This window comes from Humulus lupulus, chromosome 6 (assembly GCF_963169125.1).
Source record: "Humulus lupulus chromosome 6, drHumLupu1.1, whole genome shotgun sequence".
Classification (NCBI taxonomy): Eukaryota; Viridiplantae; Streptophyta; class Magnoliopsida; order Rosales; family Cannabaceae; genus Humulus; species Humulus lupulus.
In genome coordinates this window covers 97,147,714-97,174,426 of record NC_084798.1, presented here as the reverse complement: position 1 = coordinate 97,174,426, position 26,713 = coordinate 97,147,714, and the positions used below count along the sequence as shown (strand labels likewise).

Genomic DNA, 26,713 nt, shown 5'->3' with positions numbered 1-26,713 from the left:
AAAGGATATACCAAAGACAGCTTTAAGAACTCGATATGGACATCACGAGTTTCTAGTTATGTCTTTTGGTCTTACCAATGCTCCAGCCGCATTTATGGACTTGATGAATCGGGTCTTCAAGGATTACTTGGACAAATTCATTGTAGTGTTCATTGACAATATTTTGGTGTACTCCAAGGATGAAGTCTAGCACGAGGAGCATCTAAGATTGACTATGCTACGACTGAAGGAGCATCAACTTTATGCAAAGTTCAAGAAGTGCAAATTTTGACTTTCGCAAGTAATGTTCCTCGGCCATATAGTATCCAAAGACGTAGTCGTAGTAGACCCAGCTAAAAGGTTGTAAAAGATTGGCCAAGACCTAAGAATGCGTTAGAGGTTAGAAGCTTTCTTGGGCTAGCAGGCTACTATCAGAGATTTGTAGAAGGATTTTCTAAGATAGCCATTATGCTTACCAACCTGACCTGGAAACAGCAAAAGTTCAACTGGACAGATAGATGTGAAGAGAGCTTCCAGTTGCTCAAGGATAAATTATGCTCAGCACCAGTACTTTGTGTACCGACACCCAACGACAAGTTTGTAGTATATTGTGATGCGTCGAAGCAAGGTTTGGGTTGTGTGCTTATGCAAAATGACAAAGTAATAGCCTACGCCTCAAGGCAGCTGAAGGAATACGAGAAACGCTATCCAACGCACGATATGGAGTTGGTAGCGGTGGTCTTCGCATTGAAAATCTGGCGCCACTATCTTTATGGAGAACGGTGTGAGATTTATGCGGACCACAAGAGCTTAAAGTATTTCTTCACACAGAAAGAGCTCAACATGAGGCAACACAGGTGGTTAGAACTAGAAAAAGAATATGACTACAAAATCCTATACCACCCAAGGAAAGAAAACGTAGTTGCAGAAGCATTAAGTAGGAAGAGTTATGGAAATCTAGCAACATTATCCATAATAGAAAAGTCGCTACAGCAAGAGTTGATTAATGCTGGAATAGAAGTATTCATTGGTCAACTGGCTAACTTGTCCATCCAGTCAAGTCTATTAGAAGATATATGGATCGGGCAAGGGCATGATGACACTTTAGTATCGCATATGGCTGCAGTCAAAGAAGGCAAGACTACAAATTTCTCCTTATCATGATGGGGGTTCCTGAGATATAAAGGACGGGTGTGCGTGTCGAATGATTATGGAATTAAGATGGAGATTTTAGAAGAGGCATACACTACCCCATACTCAGTTCACCCATGGTCGACCAAGATGACTCACGACCTTAAGGCACTATATTGGTGGCCGGAAATGAAGAAAGATGAAGCAGAATATGTGTCAAAATGCCTAGTATGCCAGCAAGTAAAAGTGGAACATCAGGGACCTGCAGGCTTATTGCAACCGCTTAGTATTCCAGAATGGAAGTGGGATGACATAGTCATGGACTTTGTGACAGGATTACCACAAATAAATAAGCAACACGACTCAGCTTGGGTTGTGGTAGATAGACTCACCAAGTCAGCTCACTTCCTACCTGTCAAGACTACGTACACTACTGACCAGTACGTAGACATCTATGTTCGAGAAATAGTACGACTGCATGGAGTCCCTAAGTCCATAGTATCAGATAGAGGATTGGTGTTTACATCGAGATTTTGGGGAAGCTTGCAGCAAGCCATGGGTACCAAGCTAATTCTCAGTACGACATTTCATCCTCAGACCGATGGTCAGTCCGAGCGTACCATACAGATTTTAGAAGATATGTTGCGTGCTTGTGTAATAGACTTCAAAGGATCGTGGAGTAAGTATTTTCCACTTATAGAATTCTCCTACAATAATAGCTACCAGGCAACGATCGGTATGACACCCTATGAGTTACATTGGGACGAGGTAGGAGAAAGAAAACTTCTTGGACCTGAAGCTGTTAGAGAGGCTCAAAATGCAGTGGCGCTGATTAGAAAGTGTATGCTCGCTGCGCAGAGTTGACAAAAGAGTTATGCGAATGCCAAGCGGTGAGATGTGGAATTCAAAGTCGGAGATCAAGTCTTTGTAAAGATATCTCCTATGAAAGCAGTGAAGTGGTTTGGGAAGAAAGGCAAACTTAGTCCCCGGTTTATAGGTCCTTTTAAGATATTGGACAAGGTGGGAACAATTGAATATTGATTAGCCCTACCGCCAGCTCTAGCAGATAGCCACAATGTGTTTCACATCTTAATGTTGCGTAGATATGTGTCAGACCCATCTCACGTCCTCAAGTACGATACTAAAGCACTCCAGAAAGACCTGAGTTACGAGGACCGACCAATTAGCATTCTAGAGAAGGGGATGAAGGAATTACAGTCTAAGAGTATTCCAATAGTCAAGGTCCTATGGAGTAATAGTTCAGAACAAGAGGCAACATGGGAGTTGGAGGAAGACATCCTAGCACGGTATCCAGAATTGTTTGGTAAGTAAATTTCGGGGACTAAATTCTTTTAAGTAGGAGAGAATTGTAGCGTCTCAGAATTTTACTTAGCTAGATAGTAGTAGTACTAGTAATAGTGTTATCCCAAAAATTAGAAGCGAATGACATGGCAAGAATTAATTGCACGTGGCTGACACCTGGCAAAACCTGTGTTCGACTATCGACCAGGAAGACATTCGGCATTATGCGATCGGTCTCTTCATACGACCAGTCTGGTCGTATGCACGTAACACGCGGAGGAAATCTTAGGCAGTTATGATGGAATCCGAAATTCTCTCCCATGATTTCCTGAGTATCCGATTATTTAGGAAATAATATCTGTAACAAATCAATGTAAATCTTCCCTGAGCTTATAAATAGAAGAAGAGGGCTCAGGGAAGCGGATCCGATCCTTTTTTCTCTTTTCTGACTGCTAAATCGCTTGAGATCAGAGTTATCATATCACTCATATTGTATTGTTCTGGAAAGGTTAGTGAAACTCATAGAACCCTAGTTCTTTGATCACTCCTTTGAATCTCACATCAATAACAATCTAAGTGGACGTAGGTTATTACCAGATCCTGGGGCCGAACCACTATAAAATATCGTGTTCTTATTCTTTTCGTCATTACATTCTTTTCAACACATTCATCCACATCAAGCGTATTTTGACTCCGTGTCAGTTGCCCAAAATCAGGGTCAACATTCTAGTGCTTTCGTTGAGAGCTTGACATATCACTGTTGAGAAAACCAATGGCAAAAGCTGCAAGGAAAACTAGACAGGCAGCCGCCGCTGCACCATCAAACTCGCCTCCTCCTCCTCCTCCTGCAAGCGTGGCTGAGGATGAGCCACATTTGGACTTTGAGGAGGAAGAAATGGATGACGCGACGCTGAAGAGTACTCTGGGGGCGTTGCATGAAGAGCTGGCCAATCTGAGGGCCAATCAAGAAAGTGCTGCCGAAATCATGGCACGGCAGCAGCAAGAGATTGAACGGCAGCGCGTGGAGTTCAGCGAAAGGCAGGCGGAGATGGACCGTCGCCAGAGCGAAGCCATGGCAGCCCTTGAGGCAGCCTTGCAATTGGCTAGGAATCAGGCTGCACCTGCCTCGCAGCCTGATCAGCCTGCGAATGGGCCACCGCACAGGGGTCCCAATCCTAGCCCGCCAATCCAAAGGCCCGAGCAGCCTCAGGTGCCTCATGAAGATGTCCCACTGGACCCTGAGGCACCGCCTCCATCCCAAGCTGGTCGCGGCAATCCCCCGCATCAGAGGCAGAATAAGACCGAGCATCAGCCTTGTAGTCCTAGACGCCATAGGGGCGACGAGCTGAACCTTCCGAACAGAGGACAACATCCTCCTGGTAATAGGAGGAACTCAGAGTTGGGCTCTGCGGTCCGAGGTCCCCCACGGCATGATAATGCACGGGTACCTAATGACCAACGCAGGCCACCCTCTAACGCTCGGGACGTTTCAGCCCGGGAAGGAAATCGAGGAAACAGTCGATCCCATCATAGCCAATCGCGATTCAGAGATGGCAATGGTTATGATGAGGCCGATTCCGGCAGAGGAAATGACGATCGGAGGAATGACGAAAGAGGTGGAAATAGGAATCAGCCACCTCAGGATGACCAACCCGGCAGACGAGACACTGGGGGGCAATCCAGGCAGAATAACATCTTCAACCGGCTCGGAGCTAGCGAGCAGCGGAGAAGAGACGAGGACTTGAGAGATGTGCTCAACGACCGCCGTGAGCGACATGGCGAGAACATCCCCCCAGCAACAGAGGCCACAACGATTCCTGTCGCTATGCAAGCCCAGATAGATGCCCTCAACCAGGCGGTGCAACAGCTGGTCGGGGGAAGAACATCTCATATCGACCACGACAGGAGGAAAGGCACTCCTTTCGTCCAGAGGATAGCTATGGCAGAGACTCCTAGCAAGTTTAAAATGCCTACGCTTCCGAACTTTGATGGGTACGGTGACTCGGTACCTCAAGTTAATAAGTTTGAGATACAAATGGACATTCAGAAAGTGTCCGAAGATGCTCGGTGCAGGATCTTCCCTGCAACACTTTCTGATGCCGCGCAGGAGTGGTTTTTTAGGTTCCCTCCTATGAGCATAGTTTCCTGGGAGATGTTCGTTAGGGAGTTTTACGAACAGTTCTACGCAAGTCGTGTGCATCCGACCGAGGCAAACCAGCTGGTTGAAATTCGCCAGCAGGATGGAGAATCGCTGAAGGACTACATCCAGCGCTTTATGCGAGCAGCAGCTGGAGCAAAAACAGTGGGGGACGAAGGCAAAATGATGGCCATAACCGCAGGGGTTAGGCGTTGCTGCCCCCTCTGGAAGAGCCTCCGCAAAGATAGGGTTAGAACTACCCAGGAATTCTTGGACCGGGCTGATCATTACATCAAGCTCGAAGATGCCATTGCCGACGATGGAAAGCCTTCAGGCAAGGATAAGAAAGAAGCCGAGCCCGCCAAAGCCGCCAATGGGTCCAAACCTAACAACAACGGCAAAGGCAACGGGAACGGGAACGGTAACGGCAATGGCAAGAATGGTGGAAAACGGCCGCACAATGAGCCTTCCACCTCTGACAATAAACGAGCCAAGGGTAACTGTTATGAACCTCGGTTCACTAACTACACTGCCCTTGTTGAGTCTCGGGGAGAGGTTTATCAGGCCACGAGTTCCAGTGTGCCTTATAAGAAGCCTGCCCCCATTCGAAAGGATATTTCGAAAAGAGACACTACCAAGTTCTTTCGTTATCATAACAACTACGGACATGACACCAACGAATGCAACCAGCTGAAGGATGAAATCGAGTTCCTTATTAGACAAGGACACTTGAGAAGATACGTAAGGGCCTCGGGAAATTCCCAACGAGAAGCTCCAGGTGGCAACGAGCAAGCGCCCACACGCCAACGCTCGCCACCTTTGCAGTCTGCCCCCGTGACTGGCACACTGTTAACCATTTGTGGAGGCCCGCACCTCGCGGGAAATAGCAGAAAGGCCAGGGAACGATACGCTCGGACTCTGCGCCACGACCAGGACATCGAGATGATGACTGTGGAGGACCGTGCGCCAAAAAAGGCTCGGTCGGAAGAGGGCGAAATAACCTTCTCTGATAGCGATGCCCAACATGTCCGTTTCCCACATTCCGATCCGCTGGTCGTGGATATCCAAATGGCCAACATGATGGTGAAGAGAGTGCTAGTCGATACAGGAAGTTCGGTGAATATCCTGTATAATTCTTCGCTGGAACGCATGAAACTGTCCGTTAAGGACCTGGAGCCCTGCAACCAAACAATATACGGCTTCTCTGGTGAGGGACTCGACTCCGCCAGATCAATCAGACTGCCAGTGACGACAGGTACAGCGCCTGCTACCAAGACATTACTCGCTACTTTTATAGTAGTCGATTGTCCTTCGGCATACAATGCCGTCGTTGGGAGGCCCATACAGGTCGATCTACGGGCCGTCACCTCCATGTGGCACTTGGCCATGAAATTCCCGACAGACGCAGGGGTAGGACGCGTGTTGGGAAACCAGAGGGAGGCCAGAGAGTGCTATAACACCTCAGTTACGAAGGCGAAAAAGGGAACATCGAAGAGCACTACCTCAGATAGGTTGTAGATGGCAATTGATACACAAGCCCAATCTGGTGATAAGGTCACCAAATAGGGTGTTTCCCAAAGGAGGATAGAGATATAGATCCTCGCTTTGGGGAATTTGAAGAGAATGTTGGACCCGTCGAGGAACTGCAAGAGGTCCAACTCGACGAAAAAGACCCGACCAGAGTTGTGAAGGTCGGGAAAAACCTAGAACCAACCACGAAGCATACACTGGTGGAATTTTTGCGGAGGAACCAGGAAGTCTTTGCCTGGTCGCACAAAGACATGGCTGGGATAGACCCTGTAGTTATCAACCATGTCCTGAATATAGACAAGACTTTTCCACCCGTGCAGCAAAAAAGAAGGCTGCTCGATAAAGATCGGTCGAGAGCCTTAAAAGAAGAAGTCGATAGATTAAAGGAGAATGGGTTCATCAGGGTAGCATATTATCCATCATGGGTCTCCAATCCAGTGCTGGTTCCCAAGCCTAAAGGTAAATGGCGAACCTGTGTGGATTTTACAGACCTCAATAAAGCCTGCCCAAAAGACTGCTTCCCACTCCCAAGAATCGACCAGTTGGTCGATGCTACTGCAGGACACGAGATCCTCTCGTTCATGGATGCATATTCGGGCTACAATCAGAGTAGCATGCATCCCCCTGATGAGGATCACACCAGCTTTTGGACCGCTACGGGCTTATACTGTTATAAGGTAATGCCCTTCAGACTGAAAAACGCAGGTGCGACTTACCAGCGGCTAGTCAACCACATGTTTAAAGAGCTGATCGGAGTGAACATGGAGGTATACATGGACGACATGCTGGTAAAGTCTAAAAAGGCAGAAGGACATGTGAAGGATTTACAAGAATGTTTCGATGTATTGAACAAATACCAGATGAAGTTAAATCCCCTCAAATGTTCCTTCGGAGTTGGATCAGGGAAGTTTTTGGGGTTCATTGTAAATTCAAGAGGAATCGAGGCTAACCCTGACAAGATAAAAGCCCTGATCGATATGAAATCGCCAGAAAGGATCAAAGATGTACAAAGTTTAACCGGGAGAATCGCAGCCCTAAGTAGATTCATTTCGAAATCAACAGACAAATGCGTCCCTTTTTCAATATACTTAGGGGCAATAAGAAGTTTGAATGGACAGGAGACTGCGAGCAAGATTTTCAGGCCTTGAAGGCACATATGGCACAGCCTCCCGTTTTATCCAAGCCGATCGAAGGAGAAACTTTGTTCATTTACCTGGCGATCACGAAAGTTGCTGCTAGTGCGGTGCTGGTACGAGAGGAAGAAGGCATACAAAAAGCGGTCTACTATGTTAGCAAGAGGCTGACCGGGGCAGAACTGAGATATCCGCCCATTGAAAGGTTAGCATATTGCTTAATCCTGGCCTCAAGGAAGCTGCGCCCTTACTTCCAAGCCCATCCTATCACAGTTTTAACTGACCAGCCCCTTCGGCAAGTCCTCCAGAAACCAGAAGCGGCTGGGCGCTTATTAAAATGGGCGGTCGAACTAGGGCAGTTCGATATCACATATTCACCGCGAGCAGCAGTAAAAGGACAAGTCTTGGCTGATCTTATTGCAGAGTTCACCGAACTCCCAGACAGCGAGCAGTGCGAGCAGCCTAGTGCACCTGAGCCTCAAGAGAAAGCTCCATCGTGGAAGTTATTCACGGATGGGTCGTCCAACGAATCCCACGCAGGAGCGGGAGTGATATTGATAACGTCGGAAGGGCATCGATTTCACTGCGCCATTAGGTTCGACTTCACCGCGTCAAATAATGAAGCCGAATACGAAGCACTCCTCGCTGGATTGAGAATGGCCAAAGACATGGGCATAAAGACGCTTGATATTTACAGTGATTCACAGCTGGTAGTGAACCAAGTTCTAGGGGAATATCAAGTGAGAGGCCTAAAAATGGTGGCCTACTTGAATAAAACAAAAGACCTGCTAGCCCAGTTCACGAAGTATACCCTCCAGCAAATACCGCGGGATCAGAATTCAAACGCAGACGCCTTAGCCAAACTCGCGAGCGCAAAAGATGCTGACACCTTGAACATTGTGCCAGTAGAAAGATTGAGTGAGCCAAGCATACGAACAATTGAAGCTAGTATGGAAATTCGAATGGAGGATACATGGATGGCGCCTTACTTGGAGTATCTGACAAAAGGTATACTACCAACAGATAGAAACAAGGCCAGAACTCTGCAAAGGCAAGCCGCTAGGTACATACTGGTCGATGGTGTTATGTACCGAAGAGGATATTCCATGCCACTTCTCAGGTGCGTTACACCAGAAAAAGCTAAGGAACTAATGAAAGAGGTGCATGAAAGATTCTGTGGAGATCACGCTGGGGGGCAGAGTTTGGCGAAAAAGATTCTAAGGCAAGGCTACTTCTGGCCAACTATGAACGAGGATTCGATGGAGTTTGTACGAAGATGTGATAAATGTCAAAGGTTCTCCAAAATTCCACAAGCAGCTCCAAACGAGTTGAAATAAATGCAGAGTCCGTGGCCTTTTGCGGTATGGGGGATAGATTTGATTGGATCCCTGCCAACGGGAAAGGGTGGAGTGAAATACGCAGTTGTGGCAGTTGACTACTTCACCAAATGGGCCGAAGTTGAACCACTCGCTACCATAACGACCAAAAAAGTTCTTGACTTCGTCATCAAGAACATTGTTTGCCGGTATGGTCTGCCCCAAAAGATCGTTTCAGACAACGGAACCCAATTTGACAGCGACTTATTCACTGACTTCTGCGAAAGGCACGGAGTTATTAAAAGCTTTTCTTCAGTTGCGCATCCCCAAGCAAACGGGCAGGTCGAGGCCGTGAATAAAACTCTTAAGGACACCCTGAAAAAGAGGCTTGAAGATGCTAAAGGAGCATGGCCAGAGCAGCTGCCTGAAGTCCTCTGGTCGTATAGAACGTCTCACCGAACAGCGACAGGTCATACCCCATTTTCCTTAGCTTACGGACATGAGGCTATGTTACCTGTCGAGTTAGATCCCCCCTCACGTTGACGCATAACATACGACCAGGACCAGAACAGCCAACTGATGATGGAGTCCCTAGACTCAATTGACGAAATCCGAGAAAATGCCCAACTCCGAGTAGCTACATACCAGCAAAAGGTCGCCCGGTACTTTAATTCAAAAGTAAAAGAAAGAAAATTCAACGTCGGAGAGCTAGTGCTACGACGAGTTTTCTTGAATACCCGCGACCCCACTGCTGGAGTACTCGGGCCAAACTGGGAAGGACCATACCAGATTGAAGAAGTCCTTCACCCGGGCACCTATAAACTTGCACGCCTAAACGGAGATCTCGTTCCACGCTATTGGAATGGAGAACACCTGCGCAAGTAGTATCAATGAACAATCCTTTTTAAAGGACTGGCTTGTATTAAATTTTACTTTTTACAAGTTTAGCAAAAAGGGTTAGCCACGTTGTATGGCTAATCGCTTATAAATGTAAGATCTTTTTTAAGATCACTCGTACAGACATGTTTAGTCCATTTTAATACGAGATTATAAGGGACTGTGCGCAGCCAGTCATTCTTGCCAACCTTTGTGGATTTATTTTTACAAGTATTTGTTCATTACGTGTGTTGTTTTGCTATATTACAAGTGTTGAATTTCATAACGAGCAGTAATGTTCGCACAGGTCATGGTCAAGGCAAGTGACCAAGGACCTAAAGCTCCTCGATCACTTGAGGGGGGCATATAAGGTACATCGATAGCAAAGCATACCACGAGGTATGTAAACACATGAAAAAAAATGAGTGAAAGCATGCTACGGTACTTAGAGTATTTTTCAAAATTTATGATTTTGTTAAATCAAACCAAAGTACTATGCTAAGTTCGGTCATGCGAACAGGTATTATAATATCATTAAGACAATCGTTTACACCGCGAGCATTAGTGATCAGATGTAAATATGAAATTAAAAGGAAAAATCTTTACACCGCGAGCAGTACTGCACGGATGTAATTGCTCAAACATAAGTAAAATAAGCTGCCCACGCATCAATAGAAGGAAATTGTCTTTACAAGTAGGCCCGTGGGCCGCAAAAAACCGTGAAAGATAAAAAAAAAGAGAATTATTTTGGAGCAGGAGCATTCTTATCAGCTGGAGGAGCAACCTTAGCACCAGCAGCAGGGGTCTTGGCCTTCTCTTCTTCCTCCAGCCGAGCAGTGCATTGCGCCATTAGCGATTGTTGCAAATTCTCGGCTGGGTAGTCGATTCTAGCCCCCCGGTTGTGTTTCCAGAAATCATAGAAGCTTAGGAAGGTGGCTTCCTTATACTTCTCCAGATTTCTGGCTCCATCCTCCTCAAGCTCCTGATTGTGCCCTTCAAGCTCTTTAACGCGCCCCTCGAGTTCATGTACCCGTTCCCCAAGCTTCTTCGCCTCATCCCTGCTAGCGGTCAGATCGAGTGTGAGCTGTTTACACTCTTGGGTGTTGAGTTTGCAGTTCTCCTTCCATTTGTGCCGCTCATCGATGGCTTTATTCCGGGCCGCTTGACTTTCCTAAAGCTCTTGGGTGAGGTTGGCTTGGCCCTCGCATAACTGCTCGTTCAGCCTACACAGCTCCTTGTTCTCCTCGAGCAGCTTTTTCTTCTCATCCTTGAGTGCTTGCATGGACTGTGCATGCCTGGAGTCAAAGTTCTTCTCTCGAGAGACCATTGCCCCAGCTCGGCGCCAGCCAGCAGTCAAAGACAAAAACCCCTGAAGAAAAAATGAGTTATGAAAAGAAGTTTAGCATAAATGACAAAGCAGCAAAAGATGACTTACACTAGCAATCTCATTCAACCCTCTATTAATGATTTCGTGGATGTCCATTGTGGCAGTGTCGTTGATGGCGACCTGGGTGCGTTTGTTCTTGGAAAGCTGATATATTCTCTCCCTGGCCATGCCAACTACATGGCTGGGCAGGGAGCCTTCAGACAAATGGTCCAAAGTCTCTTTGTCTACGGCCTTTGAGGAAGACCGAGGATTGGCAGCCGCGGGAGTCTGCTGCTCGGGGACAGGAAAATGTGACAAGTCCTCCTTGGAGGGAGCGTCGGTGGGAGCATCTTCAGTTCGGGCCTTCTTCGAGGGGGTCTTGCTACTTTCCCCTCGAGCCCTTTTGCTGTCCTTCGGGACAGAAGCATCGGCAACAGCTTGGTAGTGTGCAAAGAAGTCCCCGGAGTCCATGCCTGCACAAAGAATAAACATTTCAAACGATGAGATTAAAGGGTCGCAGAGAAACAGAGGTTAGAGTATAAGGGTTGCAAAAGTAAGGTACCCGAGCTACACCTACTAGTCGTAACATTATCTACTGAACTACCTAGTTCCTGGAAGAAATGTGAATTTAAAGAAGGATCGTTCCTAAAGTTGTCGTCCCCATCAAATAGGTGGATGGGAATTGGCAAGTTATTTAAAAACGAGAATGGTGTACCGTATACATCCAACGAGTCGTCAGACTGTTCGGCAGGCTCGGCAGCCTTTTGTTTCCCCTTGCCCTTGGGGACCGACGGTTCTGCTGCTCGCTGGGGAATAGTAGGCTCCCTGATTGTAACCCCAGTTGGCCTCCTCCTAGGAGGAGGTGCCTGAGGTTGTTGCTCGGGACCCTGCTCGTGTCCCACGCCAGCATGGACACCACCCGCCACAGGTTCGCTGGTCGCAGGAGGGGAGCCCTTAAGGCCAGCCAACCTAAGGTTAGCCTCAGTGATCAAGTTTTTCACACTCTTAGCAGCATTGGGCATGCTGGCTAAGAGTGCTGCCCTCGACTCCATTCCTAGAGTGGGGGTCGGGCGCAACCATGGACCTGGAGTACAGTGGAACAGTAGAGTATTATGACAAGAAAAATTTAAAGGGCAAGAACTACTGGTTTAAGGCTCGTTATTCCCCTTACCTCCTCGGGTGAATGCCAGGTTGTCCGCAGCAATGTCAGGCGTGAGAAAGTACTCCAGATGATACTTCCCCACATTGGAGATATGGGTGGTCTCGAACAGGAAGGTGTGTCCGGTCTCCTGATGGCAAAAATGGAAGAACCCCGTACCGTCTTGGTTGGGGTTGGACTTGAGGTCAAATAGGTAATTGACCTCATGAGGGGAGGGGGCTGGCCATTTCTTGAGTTTGTAAAAGATATAGAGCACGGTCAGCATCCTATATCCGTTCGAGGTAATCTGAAAAGGGGTCACCCCGAAGTAATTAGTCACCCCTTGGAAAAATGAATGCAGAGGCAAGGTGGCACCCGCCTCAATGTGGTATCTCGACCAGGCGCTATAAGGCCCCCCTGGCAGGTTGGCTCGCTGGTCGATGGTAGGTCTGACTAGGGTCACCCCCGTCAGATTATACTTATTTAAATAATTGGAGGCCATGCGAATGGTCACCGTGCTCGGAGATACCACGTGCCACTCGACAGCCGGCTGGTTGGCATGACGAGGACGGGCACGTGCCTGAACTTCGGTCTCAGGAGGGAATTCTCCTCGACCACTGGTCGAGGGGGCATCAGCAGGAGGCTGACTTGGAGAAGGGTTGCGTCTTTTTCTGGCCTTGGTTTTTCTTCTTGCCATTTTCTGGGTAGGAGCTGGTGGAGGATTTGGGTTAGAACGTGAAAATGGAATTTCTGGAATCAACGTGGATGGATTCTCTTCACCTTCGAGCAGTTGGGCTAAGAGTTCGTCTTCGATAGGTCTTTCTCCCCCCCAAGGGTCTTGCATATGAACTGCAAACAGACAATGGAGGAGATAAGACACAATCCGCGAAGTAGTGTGGGGAAGCTGGGATAACCCTGCTCGTGCCTAGATAGCCAGCAGCATCCTAAACCTACGCTAACTTCAACGTGGGTAAATTTAAAAAAAAAAAGGAAAGAAGAATGTTTTCTGAAAAGAACTTTTTTAAACTCCTAAAGGGCGGGAAAAAATTTCAGTTGTTTCGTCTAGCTTAAAGGTTGAATCTTTCGACAACCTAACGTCCCAAATCAGAAACTCTATCTATCAAAGTATTGATCTAACCCATACAAGGTATAAAGATGCACTTCTACAGAATATTAGGCGGTTTATACCAAAAACCCTAAAAACCCTATTCAAGAACGCAGACATATCAGAGCACAAAAATAGCATGCATGGCATAATACAGAGCTTAAAGGATGGAATCCTTACCTGAGAGAAGGAGGAGATTCGGAGAAAGATGAAAACTTGAGGCGGAAGACCTGCGACACGGCGTCGGACTGGTTTTCGAAGCTCTGAACACTGGTGCGAGTTCTTGAAGATTTTAGCAAAGTTGATGGGTAAAAATTTCTTGAAAGAGAAGAAAGGCCTACTTATGGAGATCGAAGGGACAGCCAAAAGTCGGTAATCATCACTTCCCACTTTCGAAACGTGGGGAAGTGGACAAGCCGTCAGATTGCCTTTTTGGAAACTGAAAAGGCTTGATTAGACATAATTATGACACGGTTTTCGAAAATGCACGGGGACTCTGACAGACGTGGGAAGACGAACGGTTGTTCCCTTAAGTTTCTCTATTACTGGTCGCACTAAACAAACTTGGGGGGCAAATGTTATCCCAAAAATCAGAAGTGAATGACATGGCAGGACTTAATTGCACGTGGCTGACACCTGGCAAAACCTGTGTTCGACTATCGACCAGGAAGACATTCGGCATTATGCGATCAGTCTCTTCATACGACCAGTCTGGTCGTATGCACGTAACACGCGGAGGAAATCTTAGGCAGTTATGATGGAATCCGAAATTCTCTCCCATGATTTCCTGAGTATCCGATTATTTAGGAAATAATATCTGTAACAAATCAATGTAAATCTTCCCTGAGCTTATAAATAGAAGAAGAGGGCTCAGGGAAGCGGATCCGATCCTTTTTTCTCTTTTCTGACTGCTAAATCGCTTGAGATCAGAGTTATCATATCACTCATATTGTATTGTTCTGGAAAGGTTAGTGAAACTCATAGAACCCTAGTTCTTTGATCACTCCTTTGAATCTCACATCAATAACAATCTAAGTGGACGTAGGTTATTACCAGATCCTGGGGCCGAACCACTATAAAATATCGTGTTCTTATTCTTTTCGTCATTACATTCTTTTCAACGCATTCATCCACGTCAAGCGTATTTTGACTCCGTGTCAGTTGCCCAAAATCAGGGTCAACAAGTAGCTTGTAGCATTTTAGTTTTAGTGGACATTGGTTCAAGCGAGGATTTAGTTGGAAACTCATAGAAATAGTTATGAATTTTATAAGTTTGATTAATATAGCTGGTCCTATAAATATTATTTATTATAACTTAAGGTTTAGATAGAACTAATAAGAATGTGACACTTGTCATAAGCATGTTTATTAAGGATTTAAGGAATTTTGATGAATAATTTAATAATGGATGAATCTAGAAGTTCTAGAACCTTCCAGCAGCTGTTATGATCACATTTTACTTAGTCAAAGATGTTTAAACAAATTTAAAATATGTTGAAAGTGTGCAAAAACGAATTTAAAATATCAGCGTATGCCGATATATCGCATCTTTAGGGCCGATATGTCGCCTAAGGTTGATACGGAAAACACATCGACTTTGCACGAACGAAACCACGAAGGCTCGGGATATAGGGATAGGCGATATATCACCTATAGGGGGCTATATATCGGCTGCCCTTATGTGCTTTTGAAATTTCATGGAATCGAATTAGAAATAGCCTCAACAACCTAGATTTGCTCCTGAACGTTTTTAATCGAGTTCTGGGCATCTATTGAACCAAAAATTCAAATATATTCAAGTTATATTCATTTATTTATTATTTTTAAAAGGGGTTAGTTTCACTCCTTGAACTCTATAAATAGGACATGGTACTCAGCCATTTCATTCATTATTCAAGCATTCTTTAGAGGCTCCAGGCTGCTATGTTTATTCTAGCGAGAAAACACTAGGGCTTTGGGATTAAAAAGCTTTTCCAATCTATGCTTTATAAACACTTGGGAAGTAAGATAGAGTGTTATTTCAGTATCGAGGTGTAGATCAAAGTTCTATTCCATTCAAGGTATTCTTATCCTCAAGTTTAATCCATCATAGTTCTTTTATTTTCTTTCATTTTCTTTCAGATCCTAACTCATTATTATGGATTTTGGTTAGGTGTTTAAGTTTCTTGAAACTTAAGGTTTTTCGGTAAGTTTCAATCTTGATGGTTTAGATCTCTTTTTCATCTCCATTTCTTTAGAAACTCATGATTCTTATTGTTGATTTTAGGAGTTTTCCAATCCCGCTCTTGTCTCCAATATCCCGGTTTTTTTGTAAGGAAAATAGGTTAGATTATGTGTTATGATATGTGTTATGCATATATGTATAAATATGCTTTGTAGTCACTTGAGACTTATAGTTTCTTAGATAGCAAATCTCAAGATTTTTATCATTATCGCGGAGTAGAGTTATGATTTACCCTACCTCGATTAGTAGAATGAGGACCTTGATAGGTTATCATATACTATTTTGTGATCTAACCTACCTCGATTAGTAGACTGAGGACCTAGATAGTTTTATCACATGCTACGGTAATGAGTTAATGACCATTAATACTGTAGTCCTATATGATATACGTTTTTACGTCATATGGTTTATAGTATATGTTTTATGATATAGTCTTATGATTTATGATATATGTTTTTAGTAGATTTTCCTTGTTGGGCATTAGGCTCATTCCTTTTATTTTAGATGGTGCATGAAAATGAGCATGGAAGGTGGGTCTGATTCGTGGCAGCTTGGCATGTGTATTAGGGATGGACTGATTGAATGGACTGCTGGAAGATTGAGGATGAAGTTATTTTAAGTCTTTAATTTATGTATTTATTTTTCCGCATATAGTTTTGGACCATTAATTAAAGATTATATTTTCTGTATGTTTTTATGTATTAAACAATGGGATCCCGTACCGTATCTTGGATTTTTAATATTTTATGTGTGTATGTATTCCAAAATAGTAGCTATGTCTTAGTAATTTTTAATGGTTCGAGGTCTTAGAATTGGTCGGGTCATTACACAGTTCTATGAAAATGAATAGCTAAAATAAGAATAAGAAAAACTAATAAGTAAGAATTCAAACAAAATAAATGTTACAAATTTTTTTAAAAAAAATGAGGGTTGTTCACACCTTAGGGATACAGCGAGGAGAAGCTAACAGATCGCGTGCGGGGTAGTGGCCAACATGAGAGAGAGTAGTAGAGGGAGGGAGAAAGAGCTGGCACCTGGTAGCCACTGGTGGTGTGTTGAGATTGAGACTATGAGAATGAATGAGAGGAGGTTTGCTGCTATAAATTTTTCTCGTTAAGGACTCATAGGAGGAAGAGGGTTCGAGGAAAGAATGTAACTACAGAGAAAAGGGCCAAGGAGAGTGACGAGGAGAAGAGTGGTGTAGAGAATGAGTCACAGTAGACAAGGGGAATGAAAGAGAAAATGGAGAACTGGAGAGACAGGAGGGTGGAGATGGAAAATTATTTTAGCTAGGACATATATATTTTTCAGTAAGAAAATGGGCGGGATTTCCCAAAAGAAAAAAGATACGCGCCCTTTATTTTACACCACCCATTTTCTAGAACCTTTTATTATATTTTTTTAATAATGTCCAATTACAATGATATTAATGAGCTCTTTTCTTGTAGTGATATAAATTAAAAAAAATTATAACTAATTAATATATATAAATTTTAAAATTATTTTACAATATTTAACCAATCGATGAAACAACTTGTTTTTAACCAATACTACTTTTATAAATATGTTAATTTAATTATATTATTCTCTATATCATAATTAATTTAAATTTTAATATAAAAATTATTATAAATACAAAAGTTAATAATATGAGAAATTTAGAAAAAAAAATCTAGTTTTAAAAGTTTTTAATAAATACACAATTTTTATAAACATATATTTACATAATATAGTTTATTTTTAAAATTATATTATTCATTAATTATATTTTTTTAGATTTTTTTGTTTGAATTTCAATGACATTTTATAACGGTTGGTATTGAGCTTTTATTAACTATTGGTGTTAGGGTCAATAGCGACAATTTTTAACTATCTGCATTGATATCGAATTAACTACCGACATTGGGATCAACTACAACAATTTTTTACTGTCGGCATTGGTTTGAATTAACTGTCGGCGTTGGGGTCAATAGCGACAATCAAAAGCAATGGTGACAATTATTAACTATCGGCGTTAATTTCTATGCCTGCAATTTTTAACTATCGGCGTAGAGTTGTACTAAGAAATTATGATAGTCAACAGAGTTGACTGTTGTCGTTGGTGTCAGGAAAGCCTAGTTTTTTATTAGTGTTTGATTCATGCAATATTTATTATTAGTACAATTAATTTTGAGATACTATATGTATGATTTTATTGTTTAAATGCATAATATATTCCATATTTGTGCTAGATATATTAAGCTTATAGTTAACATATAGATTAGTAAAGTAATATTTAGCACATTAAGATTCATAAAATATTCTCTAATTAATTAGAATAATTACATAGATAGAATAATTAAGTTATGAATAATACATAAAAATAATTTGTGGTTAACATGGGAAAGCATGAAACTAAGACAATGCTCAATCTAGAACAGTTTTTAATGATCTCCAGACGACCACGCTAGGAGCACTCTTAGTGATTCTATTATGTTGCTGCACAATTGTTCTTAGGAATTAAGTAGAGCCTAAGACATAATGTCTAGTGAACCATATAATTTTAAATAATTAGGAAGTAGCCACAACATCTTTAATTATATAAAATTATATATCAAGCTTATTAGGATCACATAATAGACATAAATTGTGATTAATTATATAGATATAATAATTTTACATCACAAGAATTTTATTATAATTATATAATTAATTAGGATATTATATTAAATTTATTTTCTTAATCTACCCACACGAATTATGATAATTAGTTAAATAGTTTTATCATTAAGTTTAGTTGAATAGAAATATCGAACCTTAAGTTTTTTCATTGTTTGATTAATCTACCATACTGAACATTCAATCTTATTAAATTAAAATTTTGCCCACATGCAATTTTTGTTTAATTAGATTTTATTTTTAGCATGTTTATGCATTGGCAAAACACATGGTTTCATCAAGCCTCAATTCTTTAGATTCTTAAGTTTGTAATCCTATTCATGTAGGTTCTCAATCTACCTCTAGTTTTGCTGCTGTCCTAACCGAAGTTCCTGAGCTTAGGGATGATAATTTCAAAATATGGAAGGAGATAGTTCTCTTCCATTTACGATGCGCAAGCATGGAATACGCAATCACGAATTATGAACCTGCTACAATCAAGGAGACCAGTACTGAAGATGAGATCGCGCTGCGTAACAAATGGGAGCGATCCAATCGTCTGAGTATCATGTTCATCATGACCAAGATTCCTAATGGAATGTGTGGGTCGGTGGAGCAGCATGAAAAGTTCAAAGACTTTATTAAAGCCATTGAAGAGCAGTACAACACATTTGATAAGCCCATTAATTTCAACACTCTCTTCCTCCAGCTCTCATCATCAAAGCTCACTAGAATTAGAGGCGTACGTGAGCACATCACCAAGATAAGAGACACCGCTGAACAACTGAAGAAGTTCAATGTGGAGATAACTGAATCCTTCCTGGGTCTTTACATCCTTAGCAATCTTCCCTCACATCACATGCCTTTCAAAATTTCCTACAACACACACAAGGACAAAGTGGAGTATCAATGAATTGATGAACATGTGTGTACAAGAAGAAGGAAGGTTGCTGATGAAGCAATGAGAGATTTCTCACATGGCAACTCAGGGAATTCATAAAGGTCCATCCAAGAAGGACAAGGGGGAAAATAAGAAGATGCCTCCCCAAGCTAACATATAGAAAGATTACAACAAGTGTTTTTTCTATAAAAATAAAGGATATGCAAAGAAGGAATGCGTCAAGTTCAAACAATGGATGGAGAAGAAATATAATCCAATTTCATTTGTATGTTATGAATCTAATATGACTAATGTCAATATTAACACATGGTGGATTGATTCTGGATCAACATTTCACATTTCAAATTCCTTGTAGGGTTTACAAATCCTAAGGAAGTTAGTGGAAAGTGAACAAAGCATCTTATCTAGAAACAAGATGGGCCCACATGTGGAGGCTGTAGGAATGTGGAATTTATTTTTAAGTAGTGGTTTTATTTTAAAGTTAGAAAAGATCTTTTATGTTCCAAGTTTTTCTAGAAACTTATTTTTAGTTTCAAGGCTTGTACCTTTTGGTTATTCCTTTACATTTTCAAACAAATCTTTTAATTTATTATATAAATCTGAATGTGTTGGAAATGATATTTTGTCTGATGGTCTTTACTGCATTAATTTACAAAATAATACCACTCGTAATGTTTTGCATGTTCACGCTGGCAATAAAAGATGTATTATTAATGAGGATTCCACTACATTACAACACCAGGGATTAGGACATATCTCCATTGATATGATTAAAAGGTTAGTAAACTATGGGGTACTTAATACCTTGGATTTTACTGACTTTAAAACTTGTGTGGGTTGCATTAAGGGAAAACATACCAACAAGTAAAAGAAAAGTGATGTCCATAGGAGTTCTGAATAATTAGAAATCATACATACAAATATATGTAGTCTAGATATGGACTCATATGGTCATAAATACTTCATCTCCTTTATAGATGATTACTCACTTGACATGTGTCTCTACTTACTTCATAACAAAAGCAAAGCATTGGATGTCTTTAAGACATTTTAAGCTGAAGTAGAGAAACAATGCAATATGCAAATTAAGATAGTGTGATCAGATAGAGGTGGAGAATACTATGTTAGATACACTGAGGATGGACAATGTACGCCCTGGTTACCCCATAATAGTTACGGTGAACCGAAAATTTGACTCATTACCTGAGTCATTTGGTTAAAAACGTGATCTAACTGTTATTAACAGGTTAAGGTGAAAACCAATAAAAAGGAAAGGATATGTTTTATTGATACATAAAACTGTTCATGGGCCCACAAGAACATTTACAAGTTATTTACAACTCAAAAGGTCATTACTGTTCCAAAATTTCAAACCCCGCTGACCTAAGCGGCAAAAATAGGGTAAACCTCCTAGTTCCTCTGAGAACTCCTTGGCCGTGGTGGTCAAGCGGCCGTATATGTACACATCACCACCTAAGCTCTCCACTCAAGGCTGGGTGAGCTTTTCTTTTCCTTTACCTACACCACATAGCACCCATGAGCCAAAGCCCAGCAATAAAACATGGCATTATATGTAAACATCATCAAATGATTATCATTATAATCACACAGAGCTCATAGCCTTCAAACAGATGAGTGAATATCACTTGAGGTTCTAGTAAACCATACTGAGTGACTGACAAGCAAGTCACTAATTCAAATGGAAGAGTGGCTGCTGGGTAAGCCACTAGCCTTCAACAGGTTATAATATTCATCGAACTTGAGGTTGGTCCGGCATTAATGCTCTTTGAGTCGTTCAATGCAGAAATTCGATTAGATCTAATCTCTATTGGCTTGCGTTGAACACGCTAAGGCTGTCCTAACTAATGAGTCAGCCCGATGTGACCAGTGCCCAGTACCACTGCCAAACCTGACTAATGAGTCAGTACCATGCACAAGTGAGCAACATTTGCTAAGTATTCCACATTCAAATCATGTCCACATTTATACAACCAACATGCCTCATGAATAACCATGCATGTCACATTTGGGGTGCAGTTTTCTTACCTCTGATTCGAGCTAGAATGAACAAAAGAACGACCCTTGAGAACGGTTTAGCCTTTAGTCCTTTAGCGGTTACCTAATCATAACACATTATAGGATACCATCAATAACATAATAATCAAGGGTTCACAAACCAAGATCTAGCCTCCGAGACATCAATCCTCACTAATCCGGGTAGTAGGAGTGATCTCGAGGCCTAAAACCATGATCCTGGGGTCAAAACATGCAAATGGGCTCAACCTTGCACATGAGCCACGGCCTTGGCACCTTGTGCTGCGGCCCCCAGAAATTCCAGAGGCAAGCGCCGCGGCGCCCAACCCAAGGGCCGCGACGCCCAGCGCAAACAGAACCTCCTCCTTCAACTTCGAGCTAGGGCCGCAGCGCCCAAGAACAGGGTCACGGCCCCCAACCCTGGGCCATTCCCAAACGCGTTTTCAACTTATCAAAACCTCCAAAATCATACCTAAACATTCCCCAATCATCAAAACAAGGTTCCCAAGCTTCCCAATGCACCAAAACCCTCAAAACCCAAGGTTCAAACAAACCGAAAGCTCAACAATTCACAAAGTCCAATTCAAAGCTTAGAAACTCTAAAAACTCAAAACTTTAAACTTAGATTACCTTCGATCAGGTTGTTTTCTGTCAAATCCTTTGGTCAAGAAGCTTCTAATCTTTCCTAGGATCGTTATGCCTCGATCCTCACTTGATTACGACTCTTAGAACTCAAGATTTCTTCAAATATGCTTCGGGTGGCAAAAATGAACTAACGAAGGAGAACGAGAGGTTTTCTAATCGTACGTTCTATCTGACAGCTACTTCAAGCTTAAGTAACCTCAAATAAAACCTAATGCTCGGGGTCCCGAAAACACCCCCGGGGACATTATAGTCAAAACCTCTAGAATTTCACCCTGATCTCAAATATTCCCAATTTATCATCAAATAAACATTCCTATTACCCCAAAATTGACCCCGTTATGACAAAACCGCTAATCCACTAAAAATGATCGTCTCATGCCAAATAGCTCGAATATATCTCCATAATAATGGAATCTCATTCAAAAATCACATCATGCACCCAAATACACAAATTTACCCTCAATGGGCCAAATTATCAAAACAGCATATATTTCAAATGTGGACCCACATGCATGCATATATCATTATATCATAATATAATTCATATAAACATGCATATATTCATTTAATGGCGTAATTAAACAATTACGACCCTCCCAGCCTACTAAACCGCCACTAAACCACATCGGAGAATTCGGGGCATTACAGACAAACACCTAGTCTATTGCGAGGTTTCTTGAAGAAAATGAGATCGTTGCCCAATACATCTGAGCAAAATGGTGTTGTAGAAAGAAGAAGCCAAACACTATTAAAGATGTTGTGGAGTATGCTTAGCACCAACTCCAAACTTCCTAAATCCTTGTGGAGTGAAGCTCTAAAAATGGCAGTGTACATATTAAGCTTTGTTCCAACCAAGGTAGTCTCAAAAATGCCTTTTGAATCATGGAAAGGTTGGAAACCGAGTTTGCAACATGTACATGTTTGGGGATGCTCGTCTGAAGTTAGGGTGTATAATCCACAAGAAAAGAAATTGGATCCTAGGACCATCAGTGGATATTTAATTGGATATGCTCAAAGCTCCAAAGGTTACATATTCTACTACCATCTCATATAAATAGGATTGTGGAATCAAGAAATGTAAAATTTCTTAAAAATGACTTGATTAGTAGGAATGATCAATCAAAGGACTCAAATTGTGAGAAAGATCATTAAGAACCTTCCACCTCAAGATCAAGACTGGTAGTAGTTCAAAACATCCATCAAGTTCAAAAAATGTTGAACAACCACAACAAGTCATTGAAAATCCACAAGTCGATGATGAAGTTCCAATGGATCAAGTTGTTCACGAATTACCTACAGCTGATGAACAACCATCTGAACCATTTGCTCTCTAAGAGCCTGCTGGTGTAGCCTTAAGAAGATCCACTAAAACGACAAAACTAACAATTCCTAGTGACTACATTGTGTATTTACAAGAATCTAACTGCAATATTGGAGCTTAAAATGATCCAGAAACATTTTCACAAGCCATGGATAGCCAAGAATCAAAACTGTGGTACAATGCCATGAATGAAGAAATGAATTCTATGTGGAGTAACGAATTCTGGGATCTTGACTAAATGCCTAATGGGGTGAGGGCCATTGGGTGTAAACAACTCTTCAAAACAACGAAAGACTCATTAGGCAACATTGAGAGACATAAAGTAAGACTCATTCCTAAATGATTCACTCAAAAAGAAAGAATTGATTACACAGAGACCTTTTCTCCTATTTCTAAGAAAGATTCCCTTAGAGTAATCTTGGAAATAGTTGCTGATTTTGATTCAGGGCTACAACAAATGGATATGAAAGCTGCTTTCCTTAATGGTGACTTAAAGGAGGAGGTATACATGAAACAAACAGAAGAATTCTCCTCTAGTGATGGTGAGCACTTGGTATGCAAGCTTCAGAAGTCCATCTATGGATTAAAACATGCGTCCCACCAATAGTATTTAAAATTCCATGATGTCATCTCTTCCTTTGAATTTGAAGAGAATATCATGGATCAATGTATATACTAGAAAGGTTAGTGGGAGTAAGATTTGTTTTCTTGTTTTATATCTAGACAATATTCTTCTTGCAACCAATGATATAGGTTTTCTCCATGAGGTGAAACAATTCCTCTCAAACAACTTTGAGATGAAGGATATGGGTGATGTATCTTATGTCATTGACATTAAGATCCATCGAGATGGACATTAAGGTATTTTAGGCTTATCTCAAGAAGCCTACATCAAAAAAGTTTTAGAGAGATTTCAGATGAAGGATTGTTCTCCAAGTGTTGCTCCTATTGTTAAGGGTGATAAATTAAATTTGAGCCAGTGTCCGAAGAACGATTTTGAAATGGAAGAAATGAAGAAAATCCCCTATGCTTCTGCTATTGGAAGCTTAATGTATGCTCAAGTGTTCACAAGACCTGACATTACATTTGTTGCTAAAATGTTAGAAAGATACTAGAGTAACCCGAGATTAGATCACTGGAGAGCGGCGAAGAAAATGATGAGATACCTCAAAGGTACTAAGGATTACAAACTGGTGTTCAGACGAACCGAAAATCTGGAGGTAGTTGGCTACTTGGATTAATACTTAGCTTGTTGTGTTGACTCACGTAAATCAACCTTTCGTTACGTAATTATGTTTTCCAGTGGAGCTTTGTCTTAGAGGAGTACCAAACAGACATTAACTGCTACTTCTACTATGGAGGCTAAGTTCGTTTCCTGTTTTGAGGCTACATCACATGGTGTATGGCTAAAAAGTTTCATTTTAGGCCTAAGGGTTGTAGATTTTATTTCTAGGCCATTGAAAATGTTTTGTGACAATTTAGTTATTGTATTCATGGCTAAGAACAACAAAAGTGGTAGTCGAAACAAGCACATCAACATTAAGTACTTAGCTATTAGAGAACATGCCAAAGAAAATAAAGTGGTCATTAAGCACATAAACATTGAATTGATGATAGCTGATCCTTTGACAGAATGCTTTCCGCCTCATATATTCAAGGATCATGTAGTGAACATGGGACTTGGTTCCCTTAAGTAGTTTTTATTGTACAACTGAAGTTATTATCAATGAAATTCTTATTTTGATATTTTCTCATATTTATGCGCATCTTAATTTTATTTGAGAAAATTTTATCTTATAGGACTTGAATAAACATATCACATAAACCCTATATAGGGTTTATTCGTTAAGTTACATTATCACATAAAGTTTATTTTTAAGTAGTAAATATATTATAATACATGAAAGATAATACTCGTCATAAAAGATGACATATCGCTATGATTCATGTATTTGTTGCCTAACAAAGATAATCACTAGGCTTAAGTGGTACTTTGGTTTAAATGCAGACTAAGTGGGAGAATGCTTTAATATTATTTAATTAATTAGAGTTACCAAAAATAATAATTATAATTAATTATGATTAAAGTCGATATTAGGATTGATTGACAAATATGCTCAATATGGTTAGCAGTAATTTAGTTACTCAATTCTATATATTAACTTACGCAATATTTCATATCCTATTGATAGTCAAATATTTTGACATCAATTGTGGCAGAGACCTTGATTGAATGTGTCACCTATATAAATATAGGGTTTTGGTCCTCAAGCTTATAACACTCATTCTAATACTCCAACTAAAGAGCTAGTGAGAGCTTGCAAGTTTTTTACCCTCACTAATACTTTTTTTTTGCAGATCTAAAGCTGTTAGATCGATATTGTCAAAATCAATGACTGGAGGTATACTCTAATGATCTCCTTAATTTTGTGACAATCTTATTTAGTCTATTTCGCATATTATGATTATTATGCATTTAAATAAATTATCTTACACAGTCAGTGTTGGTAGTTTAAAGGCGACACAAATATTATTTTTTGAATAAATTTTGGTGAGATTCAACCCTCCTAACCCTTAAGGGGCTGACCCAATTAAAAGGTCCGAGGAAGTCAAGACCTCTTTCAATTCGAACCTCCTCCAATAATTTACTCATTGTTAGTAATCATATACAATTATTAAATGTATATTTAAATACATTAATTTATCTAGTCGCACACCTAGTTAAACTTAATAATAAATTAAATTTAAGGGTACTATAAGGTGATTATTTCCTTTAGATTTATAAAAATATTTGTAGGTCAATATTTTTCATATAAATTTCAATGCAAGTAACTATTTTTAACGAGGATTAGGAGTACAAGTTGAACTTCCATTTACCTTTTTAAAAGAATTCCATTTACTGTTTTAAGTCTTCTATTGCGCACATATAAATTTATATTATTTTGATACGACTTTTCCACAATTAATACTAATTCATAAAAAATAAAAATTGTGAGATTAATACTAATTCATAATTGTGTAAAAAAACTAGACAACATTTTCCTATGTTTTATTATCCTCCCATAAATATATATTTATATATATATTTCAATGAAAACCACAAAAGTATATTAAAACTGCTAATTATAGATACTATTAAAAGTCGTAAAAATGATTATCTTTGAATAAGGATATAGTGCACTGACTTTGAAAAGGCAAATCCATATTTTCCTTGAAGATATTGATAGACAAATTTGCGTGTGATAAAAAAAAGTTGCTGAAAGGTTTGACTTTTCAATGTAAAAGCCAAAGTTGAATTCTTTATAACCAAAAAAAAGACTTGTTTTCCTCCTTTATGTTCTGACTAATTGTTTGGCTTCCATTAATTATGACAAAATGTCTGATTGCATGCAATGCTTTTCAGATAGCAGCAAAGGATATAGGACCACAGATTATATTATGGGGCAAATTTGGCCACATGAATAATCTTTCTCGAGAAACAAACAAGTCCTAAAGACTTATATCTATATGTGAACTTAAAGACCCAACCATATATATTGGCAACACTAGCACAAAAAGTACCAATAAGGACTATATATAGCTACAAAATAAACGACCAGTTATCAATACAAAATCATCTTAAAAGATCATTTTTTACACGATTTTATCTTTTCTATAAGAGTCGTAGTATTAAACGACAAAGTTACAGGTTCAAGTATGTCGAATGTTCATGATATGGTGCAATAGTGTATGGATATAATTAGGACACTACTATAGTACTATCTTCTATTCTCTTAAAACAAATATCTGTACACATCCGAAAGTTTGTTCAGAACAAGATTTGAAGAAATATAAGAGAAAAATCAAACAAGAAGATTTCTTTTTTCTGTGGCTAGAAGATTTATGTTTTGAATTTATATACTTTCCTGTAAATTTTCTCTACTGTATAATGCGTCCAA

General features: G+C 40.7%; 1 protein-coding gene across 1 annotated transcript; it reads left to right on the top strand.

The window, feature by feature from the left end:
- Nucleotides 1-10,812: 10,812 nt before the first annotated feature.
- On the top strand, nt 10,813-18,787 carry LOC133785322 (uncharacterized). The gene is made up of 2 exons (XM_062224570.1): nt 10,813-10,915; nt 18,222-18,787. The coding sequence occupies exons 1-2, from the start codon at nt 10,813-10,815 to the stop codon at nt 18,785-18,787; spliced, it is 669 nt and encodes a 222-aa protein (XP_062080554.1).
- Nucleotides 18,788-26,713: the final 7,926 nt, after the last annotated feature.

Bases quoted from the DNA above. Each gene is read 5' to 3' on its own strand.
- LOC133785322 (XM_062224570.1), top strand. From the start codon at position 10,813: ATGACAAAGCAGCAAAAGATGACTTACACTAGCAATCTCATTCAACCC. The intron at 10,916-18,221 runs GTGCGTTTGTTC...CTATTCATGTAG, and splicing joins TGTCGTTGATGGCGACCTGG to GTTCTCAATCTACCTCTAGT.